The 19,899-nt window shown below is 42.9% G+C and overlaps 1 protein-coding gene across 3 annotated transcripts in view; it reads right to left on the bottom strand.

The window, feature by feature from the left end:
• The window catches only part of KAT6A (lysine acetyltransferase 6A), a 102,227-nt gene that overhangs the window by 34,198 nt on the left and 48,130 nt on the right, over positions 1 to 19,899 (bottom strand). For all 3 annotated transcript variants that reach the window (XM_053578300.1, XM_053578303.1, XM_053578302.1), the window contains 6 exons: positions 18,577 to 18,685; positions 13,373 to 13,488; positions 12,727 to 12,808; positions 10,324 to 10,459; positions 8,738 to 9,057; positions 6,075 to 6,193 (listed from right to left, as the gene is read on the bottom strand). In XM_053578300.1, the coding sequence (XP_053434275.1) occupies positions 6,075 to 6,193; positions 8,738 to 9,057; positions 10,324 to 10,459; positions 12,727 to 12,808; positions 13,373 to 13,488; positions 18,577 to 18,685 (882 nt within the window). The remainder of the gene's footprint in view (positions 1 to 6,074; positions 6,194 to 8,737; positions 9,058 to 10,323; positions 10,460 to 12,726; positions 12,809 to 13,372; positions 13,489 to 18,576; positions 18,686 to 19,899) is intronic.

Raw genomic sequence — 19,899 nt, 5'->3', positions numbered from 1 at the left:
GTCTCACTTACGAAATCCTCATGAAGGCAGAGACTATGTCTCTTGTTTACCCTGTATATCTCACACCAAGCCAGGCACGTGAATACAGGAATCAGCCCATGGAGGAAGATTACCACCAGCAGAATTTCTGTGTGTTGCCAATGAAAATAACCATTATTAGACTTCTAATATCTAGCTCTTTATTTCCTTGGTGCCAGATACATACATGACAATTACAAGTTTAATAAAATACTGAAAGAAATATATAATCAGCCAGATTATTGTTAATATGAATTTACACTGTCTCCGCTGAGCCTCAGTAGAGCTCAGAACCCCTCTTTTACCTCTTAGGTCATCTTTCTCTCCATATCTGTATCATTTCAACTCTTACCCTTTTCCTCCCAGTAGCAAATTGCATTCAAGTTATCTATTCATTAAACAAATATTTTTGTAGTGGGCGGCACCTGTGGTTCAAGGAGTACAGCGCCAGCCCCATATGCTGGAGGTGGCGGGTTCAAACCCAGCCCTGGCTAAAAACTGCAAAACAAAAAACAAAACAAATATTTTTGTAGCTTTGACTATAGCCCAAGTACTCAGTATACATCAGTGACCAAAAAGAAAGTCCCAGTTTCCAAGACATTCTAGAAACAAATATTTAAATTCAAGAAGCACTTAACCATGTAGAGAAAGCAAGCAGGCCAGGAGTCAGGGAAGTCACTCTGACAGGACCAGGAGCACTGCCGATGCTGGAGGCAGGGAAACCCGGAGGCGCGGCAAGTGCAGGCTCCAGGCCTACCAGCAGCTGGAGCAGAGAAGTAAAACCAAGAGGAGGAGAGCCCCCACAGACACAGGCGGCACACAGACCCCTGGAGAGGAGGAGAGCCCGCCAGACACAGGTGGCACAGACCCCTGGAGAGGAGGAGAGCCCCTCCAGACACAGGCGGCACAGACCCCTGGAGAGGAGGAGAGCCCCCCCAGACACAGGCGGCACACAGACCCCTGGAGAGGAGGAGAGCCCCCAACACACAGGCGGCACAGACCCCTGGAGAGGAGGAGAGCCCCCCCAGACACAGGCGGCACACAGACCCCTGGAGAGGAGGAGAGCTCCCCCAGACACAGGCGGCACACAGACCCCTGGAGAGGAGGAGAGCCCCCCCCAGACACAGGTGGCACAGACCCCTGGAGAAGAGGAGAGCCCCGCCAGACACAGGCGGCACACAGACCCCTGGAGAGGAGGAGAGCCCCCCACAGACACAGGCGGCACAGACCCCTGAAGAGGAGAGCCCCCGCAGACACAGGCGGCACACAGACCCCTGGAGAGGAGGAGAGGCCCCCCCCAGACACAGGCAGCACAGACCCCTGAAGAGGAGAGCCCCCCCAGACACAGGCGGCACAGACCCCTGGAGAGGAGGAGAGCCCCGCCAGACACAGGCAGCACACAGACCCCTGGAGAGGAGGAGAGCCCCCCCAGACACAGGCGGCACAGACCCCTGGAGAGGAGGAGAGCCCCGCCAGACACAGGCGGCACACAGACCCCTGGAGAGGAGGAGAGGCCCCCCAGACACAGGTGGCACACAGACCCCTGGAGAGGAGAGCTCCCCAGACACAGGTGGCACACAGACCCCTGGAGAGGAGGAGAGCCCCCCAGACACAGGCGGCACACAGACCCCTGGAGAGGAGGAGAGCCCCCCCGACAGACACAGGCGGCACACAGACCCCCGGAGAGGAGAGCCCCTGAGACACAGATGGCACAGACCCCTAGAGAGGAGGAGAGCCCCCCCCCCAGACACAGGCGGCACACAGACCCCTGGAGAGGAGGAGAGCCCCCCCCCCAGACACAGGTGGCACACAGACCTCCGGAGAGGAGGAGAGCCCCCCAGACACAGGTGGCACACAGAGCCCTAGAGCGGAGAGCCCCACCCCCAGACACAGGCGGCACACAGACCCCTGGAGAGGAGGAGAGGCCCCCCAGACACAGGCGGCACACAGACCCCTGGAGAGAAGAGCCCCCCAGACACAGGCGGCACACAGACCCCTGGAGAGGAGGAGAGACCCCCCAGACACAGGCGGCACACAGACCCCTGGAGAGGAGGAGAGCCCCCCCCCCCAGACACAGGCGGCACACAGACCCCCGGAGAGGAGAGCCCCCGAGACACAGATGGCACAGACCCCTGGAGAGGAGGAGAGCCCCACCCCCCAGACACAGGCGGCACACAGAGCCCTAGAGCGGAGAGTCCCACCCCCAGACACAGGCGGCACACAGACCCAGGAGAGGAGAGCCCCCCCAAGACACAGGTGGCACACAGACCCCTGGAGAGGAGGAGAGCCCCCCCAGACACAAGCGGCACACAGACCCCCAGAGAGGAGGAGAGCCCCCCCCACAGACAGAGACAGCACACAGACCTTGGAGAGGAGAGGCCCCCCAGACACAGGCGGCACACAGACCCCTGGAGAGGAGGAGAGCCCCCTCAAACACAGGCGGCACAGAGCCCTGGAGAGGAGAGCCCCCGCCCCAGACGCAGGCGGCACACAGACCCCCAGAGAGGAGGAGAGCCCCCGAGACACAGGCGGCACTCAGACCCTGGAGTGGAGGAGAGCCCCCCCAGACAGAGGCGGCACACAGACCCCTGGAGAGGAGGAGAGCTCCCCAAGAGGCAGGCAGCACACAGACCCCAGGAGAGGAGGAGAGCCCCCCCCCCGACACAGGCGGCACACAGACCCCAGGACAGGAGGAGAGCCCCCAGACACAGGCGGCACACAGACCCTGGAGAGGAGGAGAGCCCCCCTCCAGACACAGGCAGCACACAGACCCCTGGAGAGGAGGAGAGCCCCCCCCCAGACACAGGCGGCACACAGACCCCAGGAGAGGAGGGGAACCCCCCAGACACAGGCGGCACACAGACCCTGGAGAGGAGGGAAGAGCTTTTGATTTTTTTTAATTCTAGGCAAGGTTGAAAGCAGAAATTTTCTGTGCAAAGGAATGGTATCTTAAGTTTGAAGATAATGACTCTGGCCCCTGGGTAGAGAATATAGACTAGAGATTGGGGTCAGGGGCAAAGTAGAAGCAAGAGAGTGTCGGCAGACTGTCCTGAAGCAGCTTGGAGCTAAGAACTAGACACATTCTGCAGGCAACTGTTAGGTTCCATGACAGACGGACCATGAAACACGACACACACAGAGATCATCCAGTCTCCTCCTCTGTGGGCCTGAGCAAGCACAGGGGAGAACTACCATTTACTCCCATTCTCCATTAAAAGGAGCAAGGAATCTATGGCGAGAACATGATAAGAACCTTGAACATGTGGCTGTAGCCAGAAGTAAATAAAAATGCTGGAGACATGCTGAACAGACACAAGACCAACTGGAAGAAGCTCCTGTGCCTGACTTTGGAACAATTTAAGCATCAAAATAAACATCAACAGCAATGGATTGTAACCCATATGACAGGAATCTATTAGTCTAAAAAATGAAAAAATAAATGGGAAGAAAAAGTTCTTTCTTAGAGCAGAATATCAATTAATAAATATAAAAGAAAAGGTAGAGTTAGAAAATCATGTTTGCCACCAAAACAGTTCACATTTCAGGCAAGAATCATCTCTGGATGCTAAATCTAATAGATGGAAGTTTAATGAGGTGTCACAAGAATGGAGAAGAATCCAGGGTACTCAATTCTAACATGAAGCCAGCAAACAATATAATACATGCCCACACAAGAGAAAAACTCAAACGAACTCAAGGTGGGCGATGGGGAACAAGGAAGCAGGGAGAGGGGGACGCGGGGATGGGTGTGCTCCCACTTAATGGGCACAATGTTAGGGTATACGGTGCACCTCTTTGGGGCAGGACACAATTATAAAAGGGACTTTACCTAATTCTTTGTACATTCAATTAACCTAAAACAATAAAAAAAAAAGTTTGATGAGAAACAGGGTATTTGCATATTATCTCAAAGTATGCCTTCACAAGATAATTAAAGGCAGAAAATAATTTTATAGAGAAAAAACACATCTGCACATCACCTTAACTAAATGATCGAAGTCAGCACCCCCTGTAATGTGATGAGTAGATACCACCTGCCTCCTGCTATGACGCCCTGGGGAGGACACGTCACCTCTGTGATTTTTTCTAATCATGATGAAACAAGCTCAAAATGAACATTCTGCGGAACAAATGACATATACACTTCAAAACTGTAACGGTCACGAGAGATAAAGACTAAGGAACTGCTCTCTTTTTCTTTTTTTTTTTTTAAGGACAGGTCTCACTCTACTGCCCAGGCTAGAGTGCAGCGGTGGGATCACAGCTCACTACCACTTCCAACTCCTGGACTCAAGTTCAAGTGACCCTCCTGCTTCGACCTCCCAAGCAGGTGGGACTATAGGTGCATGCCACCACACCCAGCTAATGTAAAAAAATTGTTCGGTAGTGACAGTGTCTCCCATCCAAGTACTAACCAGGCCCGACCCTGCTTAGCTTCCGATACCAGACAAGATCGGGCGCGTTCAGGGTGGTATGGCCGTAGATGAGGCAGTGTCTCATTCTTGCTCAGGCTGGTCTCAAACTCCTGGCCTTACGTGATCCTCCCCACTCAGCCTCCCAAAGTGCTGGGGTTGTATGTGTGAGCTACTGCACCCAAGCCTGAGGAGCTGCTCCAGGTCAGGAGGAGACCAAGGAGACACGACAACTAAATTAGAAAATAGTACTTTTTCTGTCAAATTCCTGATCTGCTGACTGAACCATGGTCATGCATGAGAACATCCTTGTTTTTAGAAAATACATACAAATAATTAGGAGTAAAGGGAGATTAGCATTACTTCTACAAAGTACTTAGAAACAAAAGAAAACAGTTCCTTCAGTCAGGAGGAATGTTAACTATTCCCCGCGTTGAGTTCCCAATGAACTCCATGTAGATTTCTACTACAGTATCTGTAATACTTTAGTAGGAAAAGAAAACAGGCCTTAAAGAGATCAAGCAACTTGCACAAAGTAGAAGTTAGCAAATGACACACCAAGACTTGCACCCAAGTCCATCGGACTCAAAGCCAATGCTTTGTTAAATCATAATACGGTAAAGGGCTGAGTAAAGGCCTGCTAAGTATTTATACTGCTTTTTTCCTTTTTCAAAAATACTTATGTAAGAATAGACATAAACAGTCTATTCATCAATGAGTCTCTTAATTCGAAGAGTTTTACCTACATAACTAGAATCCCCAGGACTGGTCTTTTAAGTAAGCTCTTAGTTTCAAGAGACGGACAACTCAATGTAGCTTACAGCACACTGGTGGGCTGCAAAGTGCCTCTAAGATCTAGTCAGAGTTTTGTAACCTCATCTCCTGCCGTTCTCTACGCCCTGTGTTCGTTGCCCTGCGCCATCTTAACTCCCATGATTAGGCACACTTCCCCCATGTTCAAGCCTGTTCCGTCTTCACTTCTGCTCCTTTTGATGATATGGGAACCCATCCCATCCGCCTAATAAACACGTCCTTTACTGCCCCTCAATGAATCCTCCTGGGACGTCCCCAGGCAGAGGTAGATGCTTACTTCCCTAGTCTTCCAACACACAATGTATTCTATAATTGAACTTTCTCATTAATACAATTATTTATTTACAAGTGTCCTGCACTACGATTGATGAAAGGAGCTCTGTCATTCTTGTTGGCATCCCTGGCATATGGCACATAGCAGATTCTTCGTCTACATCATTTACGTCTTGCCACATGTCACAAAGGATTAAGGCAGACGTGTTCAAAAAGTATTTCTTCAATTAATGATATGGATGCTTTTTATACTCATGAGAAAGTTGGTTTTTACTTGTATTTTGGTCAAATTCCAAATACTTCCTAAAATAAGACAGAAAATAAGCCAAACTCTTTTAATACTGGTAATCAAAGCAATGTGTTTATCTGCAGAATTAAAAGTTATCATGGGTTTAAAAGAATATTATAACCAGCAGACCCATATTATGTACACAAACCACAATTATTCTGAGATTACATAGACAAATTGCTATTATTGCTGTACCTGCAATATAATTAATCCTGTTTCTTACCCAGAAACAAGCTGCTCTATTGCCTAACCCAAATATACAACTTTACCTGCAGTGCTTGTTCTTGGATATCACGAAATAATTCCATATCTTTCTCAGTCATGATCTCCTGGCCCCCAAATAGCCGCTCCTCACTTTCTTGTTTGCCATCCCAGCCATCCTGATTGTCTGCATATAAAGAAAAGGCATCACTCACATGTTATCTGTATCATTTTTAGTTTAATTTCAGAAGTCTTTACTTCTAAATGAAGACCTTAATATTATTTATAAACAGAGGACAGGACATCATTAAACTGACTCCTAGAAAGATCCTGCTCAATAAAAAATATTTACATAATGTATCTGCCTTACAGTGAAAATCCTGAACTGTCTCAAAGCTTCCTAAAAATACCACATAACTAGGGGAGGCGCCTGTGGCTCAAAGCAGTAGGGCACCGGCCCCATATGCCGGAGGTGGCAGGTTCAAACCCAGCCCTGGCCAAGAACTGCAAAAAAAAAAAAAAAAAAAAAGAAAGAAAGAAAAAGAAAATACCACATAACTTAACACAAACTTCATTAAAAGAAATTATATTTAAACACACACAAAGGCAGAACAGAAAAGGGGTCTCGGGGTATAAATTTATTTTGAAATAGTATGAATATGACACTTACACTAGAGTTTAAATAATAGATCCAGGTTCAAAAAGATAAATCTTTGAAGCAGCTACCCTAACTGATGTCAGGAAGTACTAACTCCCACCACATCCCTCGGGTGCCCTTTTATTTACTTATTTTCATTTTCTTGAGACAAGGTCTCCTTCTGCTGTCTATGCTGGACTGAAGTGGTATGATCATAGCTCACTGCACCCTCAAACTTCTGGACTCAGGTGATCCTCCTGCCTCAGCCTCTCAAGCAGCTAGGACTACAAATGTGTGCCACTACACCCAGCAAATTGTTTCATTTTTGTAGTGATGGGAGTCTCACTATCTTACCCAGGCTGGTCTCAAACTCCCGAGCTCGAGCCTCCCAAAGTGCTGGGTTTATAGAGATGAGCCACTGCAATGACCTGGGTGCCTTTTTAAAGCACAACTCCACAAACCTGAGGATCACAGATGTTAATCCTCTGGTTAAGTACAAGAAATTAATGATAATTACCCGCTTAAACAGGCAAAAAAAAAAACTAGTGAAGAGAGTGTTTGAAAATTAAGTAGGTCGTTATCTTTGCGTTTGAGGATGACAGTGCTGATGGCTCCTTCCCTCTTTGCTTGAGTTTAGATAAAAGGACCAATCAGTGACAGTTCTTTTTAAATCAGCTGCACATACAGGCTGTTATTCATTTAATATAAGAAAAAAGACAAGGACTGTTAACAACATTCCCAAATTGCAAACACAGTACAATCTGAAGAGAGTAAGTAACTCTGATGGCCCTAGTGCACAGCACAGATCCCCTACAACTCATGACAGCACTGTCCCAGCGGATGCACACCTGTTCCTTAGACTTTACCACTTAAAAAAGAAAACCTAAAGCTCAATATTGGCTCTCCTCTCCATACCCTTTATACAGTTGCTCTAACAAGTTCTATTTCTTGCTTTTTTGAAAAAGAGTCTCACTAAAACTTTCTAGGTAGATTTGCTTTGAGATTCTTTCCGAGTCCAATCTAAATGGATTGTATATTTTCTTAGATAAACATTCTCCAACTGGAGCTAGATATACAGTCTACATGGCTGATAAAGACATGGCAAATCTTAAATGCTTAAAGAACAATCAGCTGAATGCCACCCTACTGAGAAGCCACCAACAGAGGAACAGGGGAATCTGACAACAAGACGAGGACTTTCCCTCCTGTAATGGACAGTTCCACCACTTGTGTGAGCAGTAACATGGTGCACACGTTCACTCACCGGTGGCACACTCAGGGGAGGAAATCAAAGTTAGAAATTCTCTCCTAGTAGATGAAACACTTTAACTTTGACGCCTGTGAACCGAAAGAGCTCATTTTCCTGAGTCCTTTCTACTTCCTTCACGGGGTTTTCTAAACTCGAGGCTCAGCAGTGAGACTATTTTAAGCTTTAATTATCTGGAGCTAATCAAATTCTTCTCTTCTGACTGGAACTATCTGCTGTGCTATTAAATCCTCTCCACAGATGTTTTCTACTTTGAAAACCAGGGAGTTAGGGTGATACATTAGCAGACAGTCTGGAGTTGGGGTTCTCTGTCTCATCAGTTTTTGGTTTTTATGTAATCTATGAAACCTTACAACTGTATTTGCCAAGATTTGAAGCAGAAAAATCAATGACTTTATCACAGTGGTGTATATTTTGGTCTTTATGTTCAGATCAACAGCATTTTACTCACCTCTACTCTTTTCAACAATTTCCTTCTGGAATAAAGCAAGGATCACAATGCTTATCGCACAATTTATTTAGAAATTTATAAAATGTAAAATTATCCTTGATTCAAGGCTACACCCCAAATTTCTGTAGGCAGATTAGTTGTGCTTCTACCACGCAGCTTCCTTTTGTCCAAGAGCTCCTAGTGGTCCACTCTGCAACACATCTCTAGCCTTTCAATTCCTGCCTTGGTATCATCTAAATATGTATTTTCAATATGTTCTTGTATTTCAGGACCAAATTTTAGAATCAAATATAAATATACTCTAGATAATTAGTGTTATTCCAAATAGTATACTTAGGGAATACTTTTTGTTTCCAAGTTTGTTTCAAACTGTTACCTGTGGGCCAGTCTGAAGTGCTTGATTTTCTGTTGCCCTTTTTCCTGATTCTGTATTGCTCAGAATAGTCTACCACTTCCCCTCGCGCTTTCCGCCCATCAGGGGAAGGGGTGAAGAATTTGGTAAGGCCATCAATGAGCCCTTTGGTTTTCTTGTTGAACTTCAAGGGGACGCTGCTATCACTGCAGAAGTCCAAGCCATCTATTCGTTCTAAATATCCTTCTTCTGATGATGATGATGCTGATTGGCTGGAGAGAGTGATTTTACGCTTCCGACCCCTGCCAGGGCCAGTTCGAACTTTGCTGAAGGGACTTTTTGATCTAAAGAATTGAACAGGGGAAAAGGGTAACTATTAAAAAGTAATTTTCATAATGTTTCTATTTAATATGTAACATCTAATTAGTAAATAGCCTACAGATTCATAAAAAAAACGTACATTATTAAGAATGCTCTGTAAACTATAAATACTACTATATCAGTGAGAAGTAATACTGTTATTAGAGATACCTAATTCTGGGAAGCTTAGTTATTTACAGTGAAAAGACCGGTAGGCCAGAAGTCAGAAGATATATTCAAGTCATTAGTCTGCCACTAACTGTACATCTTGGACAAATCACATTTTCTCTAAACATCAGTGTCTTTATCTGTAAAATGAGAGCTGGACCAGAGGGCAACTAAGATCCTTCTAGGTATAAAGATCTCTGTACCAACTCATAATTACACATTTATCTCTAAACACAAGGATGAGTTTATTCTCTGAAAGTCAGGAAATCATTTTATAGGAAAATTATAGCTCAATGTAGGATTGAAAAGATACGGATTGTGCATACTTCAGGCTGCTAATGTCCGTTCATTTCACTTATATAACCTACAAGACAGTCTTAAGTATAAAAGAGAAGGGTAACATTTTGAAAATAAAGAGAAGTTTACAGGCCTAAAGATGTTTTACCTACCATTAAGGTGAATTACTATAAAGATATTCAAAAAAAGACAGAATTAGCTACTGAACCTTGCCCCACCTCCTGCAAACACAGTTTCCTAGTCTATAATTTCCAATTTCTGCAAATTGTTTTACGTCAAGAGAACACAAAAAGGGAACACAGCCATCACCTAAACAGGAAGAACCTAATATACCTCAGAACAGATTAGGAGAGTAACTTGTAAAATGTGACACTAACAGAAATTTTTCTTTCCTTTCCCATTTTTTTTTTTGACAGAACCAATACAATGGTTAAGTGTCATACATTGGTGCTGGACTACCTAGATTTCAACCCCAGTCTAAAATTTAACGTAACCCTCATGTAAGTTAATCTATGTCTTAGTTTCCCCCTTTGAAAAACAGAAGAAACAATAGTACCTACACTTTATTGGGCTGTTGGGAGAATTAGGCAACTTAAAACATGTAAAGCACTCAGAACAGTGCCTGGCACTTTACTGAGGGCACAGTAAATGTTGACTATTATTATTATAGAAAAGTGCCAGTTGTAACAATGGAAATTTCCTTTTCATAAAGAAAACAAATGAATCCTACACTATAAAGAAGACCCTACTCTCTTCTCCCTCACCTTGCCGCAAGTACAACTTACACCGTGTTTTGTTTCTTTAACCTGTTTTTCGGACGTCCTATTGGATTGGCATAGCGCCGTTTTATCTGTGCTGCCTTCTTTTGTAGAAGTTTTCGCCCTTTTTTCCTAGGTCGACATATTTGACATATCCACATGCCTATAAAAAAATAAAATTCCACATAAAAGTATAATAGGTATAAATACACTGAAAGATTTCAGATAGTCTATGTCAAGATCTTAACCTCTTTCAGATAAAGAACTATCATTTGAAAACCTGATAAAAGCCACCCCAAAAATAAATAAAACACATATACAAAAAAATTCTGCAGATAATTGAAAGGGATTCACATCCACCCTGAAGCCTACGCATGGGTGAAGTCCACTGGTGAGCAGTTAGAAACCCCTGGTCTACAACTGACACCCAGATATTGGCGTCTAATTACCATCTCCAAAACAAGAAGCCAGGTTTCCGCAGTTGATCCCAGGTCAGGGAAGAGAAGACACAGGAGAACCTGGAGTATCTTGCAATGCCAGAAAATAAAGTAATGCTCAAAAAATGATTAGAGGCGTGTCAAAAGGACACAGGTCTTGAAGGAGTTCTCAATAGCCAGTTCTAGCATAATTTGGGCAACAAATAATAACAGCAATGGATTATAAATTACAGAATAAAATATTCATCATGCTACAGACCCCGGGTGTCTAACCTGTAGCCTCTGGGATGCACGCTGATTTTGTGAGGACTTTTTTTTTTGCTTATCTGTGGTGTTAGATATCACAAAAAGTATGCACGAACCTTTTTAGAGGGGATAATCAACTTTTGTTAGTGTTTGTAAATTTAACGTGTGGTCAAGACAATTCTTCTTCTTCCAATGTGCAACGAAGAGAATAAAAAAGGTTGGATACCCTGACATAGATAACTGAATTAAAAAATAGGAAAAAGGAATAGCTCTTCCTTATAGCAGGATTCCAATACAAAGACTGATGAAAGTATACAAACTGTGCAAATGCCACAGTAATAACTGGTACAGGCAAGAATCACTAACAGATGCTAAAGTTAATGGGTAAGGGAGAAAGAGTCACTTTAAGGCGTCTGTCCAGTCTTTCCACTGCACCAAAAGATCCGAGTTAGCTGCACTAGTTAACTATGACGGTAATACAAAGTGTGTCGATGTCACACCCCTGCTATGATAGCCCCAGACGGGCAGAATATCATTCCTAAACTCATTAAATTAAAAAACAAAAATAAAAAAAATCACAAAGTCAATCTAATCATGAAAAACGCCAAAGCGAGGGGCCGTCTGCACAGTAACCAAACAGTGCTCTTCAGAAGTGTTAGGTCAGGAAAGACAAAGGCTGAGGAATTCAGGAAAAAGTCCTAAGAAAAACTTTCGTATCCTGAGGGATCCTCCAGAGGCCTCTTGCCCAGACTTCAAATAAATGGAAAAAGTAGGGAAAGATGGCTCTTTATTCTTCTAATATGTAAGTCTTTTAAGACTCCTCAAAAAGTAATAATGAATAAATGGCTAAGAGTAATTAATTCAAGTTAAGTTCCTAAAGCGGATAACTTGGCTACAACCCATGGTTGAATCCTTTTCCATCAACAGGCAAACTTTCTCCAAAAAGACATTATCAAGGGCAGCACCTGTGGCTCAGAGGAGTAGGCCGCCGGCCCCATATACCAGAGGTGGCGGGTTCAAACCCGGCCCCGGCCCAAAACTGCAAAAATAAAAAAAAAAATTTAAAAGGGCGGCGCCTGTGGCTCAAAGTGGTAGGGCACCGGTCCCATATGCTGAAGGTGGCAGGTTCAAACCCAGCCCCAGCCAAAACCCACAAAAAAAAAAAAAAAAAAAAGAGAAAAAAAAAAGACATTATCAAATATCACACAGGCATTTTACTTAAGAATAATCACAAAATCAGAGTTGAAATGAAATTTATAATAGGACAAAACTGGAGTGACTAAAATTCCTTTTTTAAAAAAGGTATTTCCGGGTGGTGTCTGTGGCTCAGCGGGTAGGGCGCCAGTCCCATATGCCGGAGGTGGCGGGTTCAGACCCAGCCCCGGCCAAATTAAAAAAACAAACAAACAAACAAACAAAAAAAAAAAAGGTATTTCCAGATATTACCTAAGGCAAGCATTTTATCCTCTACCTAGAGATTAGGAAATATTTATAAATGAACCACTTTATCCTTATGGATGCCTAAATATTGAAAGCAGAGGAAAATAACAAATCTACCATCTAAGAATGTTAGGATGCCTAAAGAGAAAGACCATACCTGCCGTTTAAGGTGACAGCTCTCTTCCCACTTACACAACCCCAAAAAGAAAGATCCAATTATCCTTTCATTTTACCAAAGTACATAAAACATGTTTTCACTAACGTATTTCTACATATTCCCAGTTTGATTTCAGAAAGTATTTCTTACCTTTTGGCATCCGAGTGAGTGGTGGATCGCAACATTCCATGTGAAAACCTCGGTCACACGAATCACAAAAGAGCATATTATCCTTTAAAAAAAAAAGGGGAAGGACAATTTTGCTTTTACCTCATGAAACATAAACATGTCAGTATCATGACCTTATAAAACTTAGAAGTTTCAAAGATCTTAAAAAGACATAAGCTACCATAAATCTAAGTTTCCCTAATTTGTATTAACTAAGTAAATGGGTAGTCTAACTTAGCAAAAAGTTGTGCTTCATCCAATCTTTGGTAAAAAGCTACAATTTCTTTACTTTCAAGTATATCCAATAACCAGAAATAAGCTAACCCTGGCATGCCTTAAAAAAAAAAGCAGAGGACAACCTGTAATCAATACGAAGGCGTTTGGGAGTGTTTCCTTACTATAGCTTAGTCTCTGCAAATACGTTTGTAAACTACTACAAATATATTGTGAACTACTAAGGTAGTTTACAAACTACTGGAGATAATCAAAGTCTAAATGGGCAAGTATTCTAAATTACGTATAATTTAAAGAAGCTACTGTTCTAAATTCTAGTAGACCAAGTGACTGAAAAATAACCAGTCATCTACTTCCACAGGGAAGACTCCCACTGGAAGGCAGAGGCACTCACTGCGTTTTTGCCTTGATCTCGGCAGGAGCTGCACGTCTTACACTCGATGCACTGCCACCGTAAGGCCTTCACTCTAACCGTCAGTTCGGGGGAAAACTTTAAACACGACGGATGACCTAGGAAGAGGGAAAAATTCATGAAACATTTTGTTATTGTACTAAAGAAATGATGTAGGAAAAGGCAATTATCTTAAATACAAAATATGTATCAAAAAACCAAGACCCTCCTGGAAGTTTGCCACATACCTCATCAGTACTCTGGCATCCCAATTTAATTTTATGAGTATTAAATAGAATTTAGAACACCTCCTACTTGATTATTAAAAAACCTAACAAACTCTAAACTTTTATTAGGCCTGTATCATAGGCTGGTATGTACATGAATACATAATCTGCCCAGGCCACTTCTGCAAGAACACACAAAAAGTTGTTTACATTGGTAACATCCTTTAAAAAATGAATCCATAAACATTTTAAAGGCAAGGGATTTCACATTTCACTTTATATCCTTCTGTGCTCTCATTTTTAGTTACTTATACTTGACTACAGTCTGAGAATATTAAATGGAAAATTCCAGAAATAAATAATTTTTAAGTTTTACACAGCACTGTTCTGAATAGCAAGAAGAAACTTTGTGATACCCCCTGCCCCCGGGACGTGGGATCCTCCACGCTGTGTGTGTCACCTGCCCACCAGGCACTTAGCAGCATCTCACTTGTCAGGTAGGACTGTCCAAGTAGCCTTGACGAAAGTGGCCTCAAAGTAGTGATGCTGGCATATTGTTACAACTGTTCTATTTTATTATCAGTTATCAGTTATTGTTGTTGATCTCTTGCTGTGCCCTAATTTATAAATTAAACTTTATCACAGGTTATACAGGTACAGGAAAAAAACACAGTGCTGCATATGTAGAGTTAGGTATCATGTGAGATTTACCGTATAGAGTAAAAATCTCATCCAGGTGTGGTGGCTCACCCCTGTAATCCTAAGCAGCTGAAGTGGCAAGATTGCTTGAGACCAGCCTGAGCAAGAGCAAGAACCCATCTCTATTAAAAAATACAAAAATTAGCCAAGTGTGGTGGCACACGGCTGTAGTCTCAGTTACTCGGGCGGCTGAGCCCAGGAGTTGGAGGGTGCAGGGCAGAGCGAGCTACAATCACACGCTGCATTCTACGCTTTCTAGCCCAGGTGAGCAAGACCCTATCTCCAAAACCAACCAACCAACAAGGAAAACCCTCAGCACTCAAAGTGAACTATTTGTTCCTGATTTAAGACATTCAAGCTAAAACTAAAACCACAAGCAATATTTTTACTGTGTTTACAATTAACAGCAAGAGAAAAAACGCTTCCTCTTTCAAGAGTGAGGTATCAGTCTGATTCTCAAAAATGTACAGTGGCCAATTTGCCCTCAACTCTGAAAAGATTTGCCTTTTCTCTAAAAGTTGATTATTATTATTATTTTTTTTTTTTTGCAGTTTTCAGCCAGGGCTGGGTTTGAACCCACCACCTCCGGCATATGGGGCCGGCGCCCTACCACTTTGAGCCACAGGTGCCACCCTAAAAGTTAGTTATGTTTATCTTTCTTTGGTAAGAAACGGGACTGGTTAAATCATCTTCTCTCTTTTGTGTTCCAAAAGAATTTTCTCTTTTATAAGACTGTAAGATTATCAATCAAAACATCACTAACATGGAAGGAAAATGGAAGAGGTGTGAAAATCTCATCCATAACCCATCAATCCCAGAATAATAGCCAATTTCGTGTTCTACTTTTCCTTCTCAGACTAGCTGACAGCCCTTGTGTTGTCATAATTAAAGCATATATACAGTTTTTGCTTTGCTTTATCCATTATACTATTTAAGCTAATTTTATATTCCTTAAATTGGTTATTTCTACTGATTTAAGACATAATAACCTATGTGGCCATTTCCTTATTGTTAAATATTTATACTATTACCCGTAAGTTAGAGAACACTAAAATGAATTATTTCATTTATAGACGTTTTCCTTCTTTTAAATTCTTTAGAATAAAGTCCTGAAAGTAAGATTGGCAAGGGAAATTAATGAAACATTTTTTATAGCTTGACAGGTTGACCCACACACTGCCAACACACTGTCTAAAACTACAATGCAAACATCCAGTGCTACTATCAAAGAACAAATGTCTTACCATAATTTCTAAGTTTGTCCTCTGATATCTTTTAATTTTGGTTATTATAAAAGCTGCAAAATGGCATTTCACTGCTGCTTTGGTGTGCATTCCTATTACTTCCTGGGTAAAACGTGTAATATGCTCAACTATTAATTTTCTATAAACTGCCTGTTCATAAAGCCTCTTTAGACTTTATGCTTAGATATAAACATGTTTTTTATACCTCTGTAGGCCTTTGGCCCTTTGCTGTAATTAATCCAATTATTTTCACTTTTTTAATTTTGGGTATATTAGTTTTCTATCTTTTTACAGAAAAAATAATGTGACACTCGTAATAGTTTTCCATCTAGAAAGTGTCAAGGTGCTCACATTCTACTGCATCTGTGCTTCCCACCTTGGGCACTATGGCCGCCAGCCTCCGAGCTGCCCTCTGATCACTATTCTTCCTGGTTGTCACACCCCCGTGCAGCTCCTTCCCACACTGCACTCGGTTGAACCATATGACTGATAGGATATTGCTGAAACGACAGTGTGACTTCTAGGGGTAGGTTATAAAAGACACTGCAGAGTCTCTCCTGATACCAGGATGCTGGTCAGGGGGAGCCAGCTGCCACGCTGCAGACACGTGGAGAGGGCCACATGGCAAACAACTGAAGCCTCCTGTCAACTTGCCGGCCAGTGAGCGAGCCATCGTGGAAGGCCGCAGCGGACTCAGCCGAACAACTGAAGCCTCCTGTCAACTTGCCAGCCAGTGAGCGAGCCATCGTGGAAGGCTGCAGTGGACTCAGCCGCATGAAACAGAGGCAAGCCGCTCTCAAATTCCTGGCCCAGAGAAACAGCATGACATTTTTCAAAGTTTGTTATTACTTTGAGCTATTATGTTTTGGAGTGATTTAAAGAAATAGTAGTTGAAGTTCTTCTACAGCAATAGTTTTCAGCCTGAGCTCCTCCCTAGCGTAGGGAGACGCGGGGCTACCACACAATACCCTTCTCCCCCATTTCATTCCCACCTCATGTAAAACAAATTCATTTTTATGTTTTACATATTTAAGTTGTCTTAAGATTTTATTTGGAAAAAGGGTTCCACTACTAAGCTAGTTTGGAAATCACTGTATCATATCGCATGCCATTATATTTTTATGGTTTAACTGTGAAATCCACTCAGAATGTATCTTGGTTTTCTGGTTCATGCTGGATATGGGCACCTGGCACTCAAGATCTAGTCCTACCTTTTAATGCCGTCAACATGTAAAAACTGAAATGCATCAATTATACTTTCTAGACTCCTTTACAGATAGGCTCTAGAAATGAATTAATTTCTACCAACTGAATGTGTTCCAGGGATATTGGAAAGGCAAAAATGAAGCTAAGATCATCTTCCTTCTAGTACTGACTGCTTTCAAAAGATAAGGCAAGTCATGGAGACAACAGTGTCTCCTCTTCTCCCTCATGACCAGCCACGGCTATTGTTACCTCCAACTCAGCATCTCAGCTACAGGCTGAAGAGTTCTGCAGCAGCCTCCCTCCTGTCCCACCTCTTCTGGATGGAAGCAGACACAGTGACGCTCCTGACGGCTCAGTTCTGCAGCATCCCAGGAGACACTGCCTTTATAGCCCAGCCTAGAGCTTGCCTACTCAGCCCTTCCGGCAAGCTCACAAATACCTAATTCTAGTATTAAATTTCTTTCCTCTTGACATAGTGAGTGTGGTTTCTGCTTTCTGGACTAAATCCTATCGGATACCAATATAAAACACTAAAAATTAAGCCAATGACCAAAGATAATGCTTTGGGTTTACTAAGGGTACTACAAGGTTTTGTGAGTTCTTAAAATGTAGAACAAGAATTATCTTTGGAATTGGCAAATTAAAGACGACTCTGCAAAATCTTTCTCTAGGTTCAGAATTCCACACTGCTTACTAGACCATAGTGCCAACACTCCATTTTGTGATGTGACATGTTTAAGTTTCCATCAGAAAAACAAATCTGTTATCACCCTGCTTCTATTCATCAAATCTAAGGCACAAGTCAAGAAAGTAAGTAATGATTATTAAAGAAACCAGCACAAACTCCAAACCAATTGCCATGACTTAAGAAGATGTTCAACCGTAAAATATAAAGATTAACAGGGGAAAAAAAAGCCCATAAAAATGTTTTTTTATTAAAAAAAAAAAAAACACCTGGTTTAAATGAACAGAATTATAATTTCAGCTATATATTCAAATCATCTTTCCCTAGTGTAGCAGTTCATCTCTATTAGCTAAATCTAGAATCAAATTAAAACACGTCATGCATTACATAACATTTTAGTCAGTGGACCACACCCACAACTGAATGTCTTATAAAGAGGTTGAATGTCCATACGCTTCAGAATGTATACAGTAAATATACATACAATGTATATAATACATATTTTAATATATAATTTATACAGTATAATAATAATTAATACATATAATACAGTATATATAATATCAATTACACCTACATAAAGCTTAAAAATGACAACAGTGGTCCCATACCATTATAACACCGCATTTTTGTACCATTTCTATGTTTAGATTAAACATAGAACATTAAACGCATTAATCCGTATCATGTGTTCTAACTGCCTCCAGCACCCAGCATGGTAACCTGCTCTCCAGGTTTTCAGCCCGGGAGCAGCAGACCAGCCTGTGCAGGGAGGTCTGTGTGAGCAGCAGACCAGCCTGTGCAGGGAGGTCTGTGTGAGCAGCAGACCAGCCTGTGCAGGGAGGTCTGTGTGAGCAGCAGATCATACGGTGCAGGGTACAGTGCAGGGAGGTCTGTGTGAGCAGCAGATCATACGGTGCAGGGTACAGTGCAGGGAGGTCTGTGTGAGCAGCAGATCATATGGTGCGGGGAGGTCTGTGTGAGCAGCAGACCAGCCTGGAGGTTTGGGTAAGCACACTCTAGGGGCATACTTCTCAGAATGACTGTGCTAACTCCCTAAGAATCAAGGATACAAACTCAGGTAAACAGACTTTTTTCTTGCCTTGAGAGCATGTTTTGGAAGGGAAATGGGGGAAAATCACATACCACTGTTACCACAGTCAGCACAGGAGATGAGTTCCTCTGGCTTCTTTTCTCGGTTTTGTTCTTTTGTACCAAGACAGAAACTACAGATGGGGATTGGTTCAGCAACCGGCTGTAAAGAAAAACACAATACATTTCAGTACATCCATTCCAGTACTGGTTTTTGTTTTTATTTTGTATTAATGTAATGACACTAAAATAGTTTTAAATTCCTAAAAAGTAGTCAGGCGTGGTGGCTCACACCTGTAATCCTAGCACTCTGGGAGGATGAGGCAAGAGGATTCCTTGAGCTCAGGAGTTCGACACCCCAGCCTGAGCAAGAGTGAGATCACCATCTCTACTAAAAATAAAAAATAAAAAAGAAATTAGCTGCATGCTGTGGTGGGTGCCCTTGGTCCCAGCTACTTGGGAGGGTGAAGCAGGAGTTTGAGGTTACTGTAAGCTAGGCTGACACCAGGACACTGTAGCCTGGACAACAGACTGAGACTCTGTCTCAAACAAAATAATAAAAAATGAAATAAATTCCTAAAGAGTAACTTTAGGACAACTGTATCATTCTTCTAAATTCCAACTAAGTAGGTAAATTTTTTACCAAGTCTGCTTTGTCTGGGTCCTTGTGGTGACCCTTTGTGGAGACTACAAAAAGTCAGTCATATCCCCACCATGTTTGTCACTTAAAAACTAGATGACAAAGTGCAGCTTGACAAAGCAAATCTTTCACCTAAGATTGAGAAATCAACTGGAGTAAGTGCAAGCAGACACAGCGCCAGCCCTGAGGAGCAGTAAGATGCGCATGAGGACACGTGACGGGAGGCGGAAGACACCAGATGCTGCGACAGAGAGACCACAGGCGCTCCGGAGCAGTGGAGCTAAATCCCAGTTGTGGTTTGGAGGAGGAGCAGGTGAAGAGGAAAGGCCAGGTACTGAGCCCGGAACTACGTTATGGTGAGCAGTCTGCTGGGGACCACCGTGAGTGTGAGCAGCCGCCGTCAGCCTGGACGGTATGTCCCCACACTGCACTACCCACCCGTCCCGGAGAGGAGGGGGGAGCAGTCTGACCAGCACGGGCTCAGCTGAAGGGCACACACGCGTGGACATCACAACACACACACAAACGTCCAGACAGTAGCAGGCACAGTAACAAATTTTATCCAAACAAAAATGACCCCCTCAAAATCACTAAGATGGCTGAACAGATAAACTGTATATCCACACAGCAAAATGTTAAATGGGAAAATAAATCACAGTCCACAACAGGGATGAATATCACAAACAATTCTTTTTTTTTTTTTTTTTTTGTAGAGACAGAGTCTCACTTTACTGCCC

Source organism: Nycticebus coucang, chromosome 24 (genome assembly GCF_027406575.1).
Source record: "Nycticebus coucang isolate mNycCou1 chromosome 24, mNycCou1.pri, whole genome shotgun sequence".
NCBI lineage: Eukaryota > Metazoa > Chordata > Mammalia > Primates > Lorisidae > Nycticebus > Nycticebus coucang.
The sequence above is the reverse complement of the archived record's forward strand: the minus strand, read 5'-3'. Positions and strand labels throughout refer to the sequence as shown.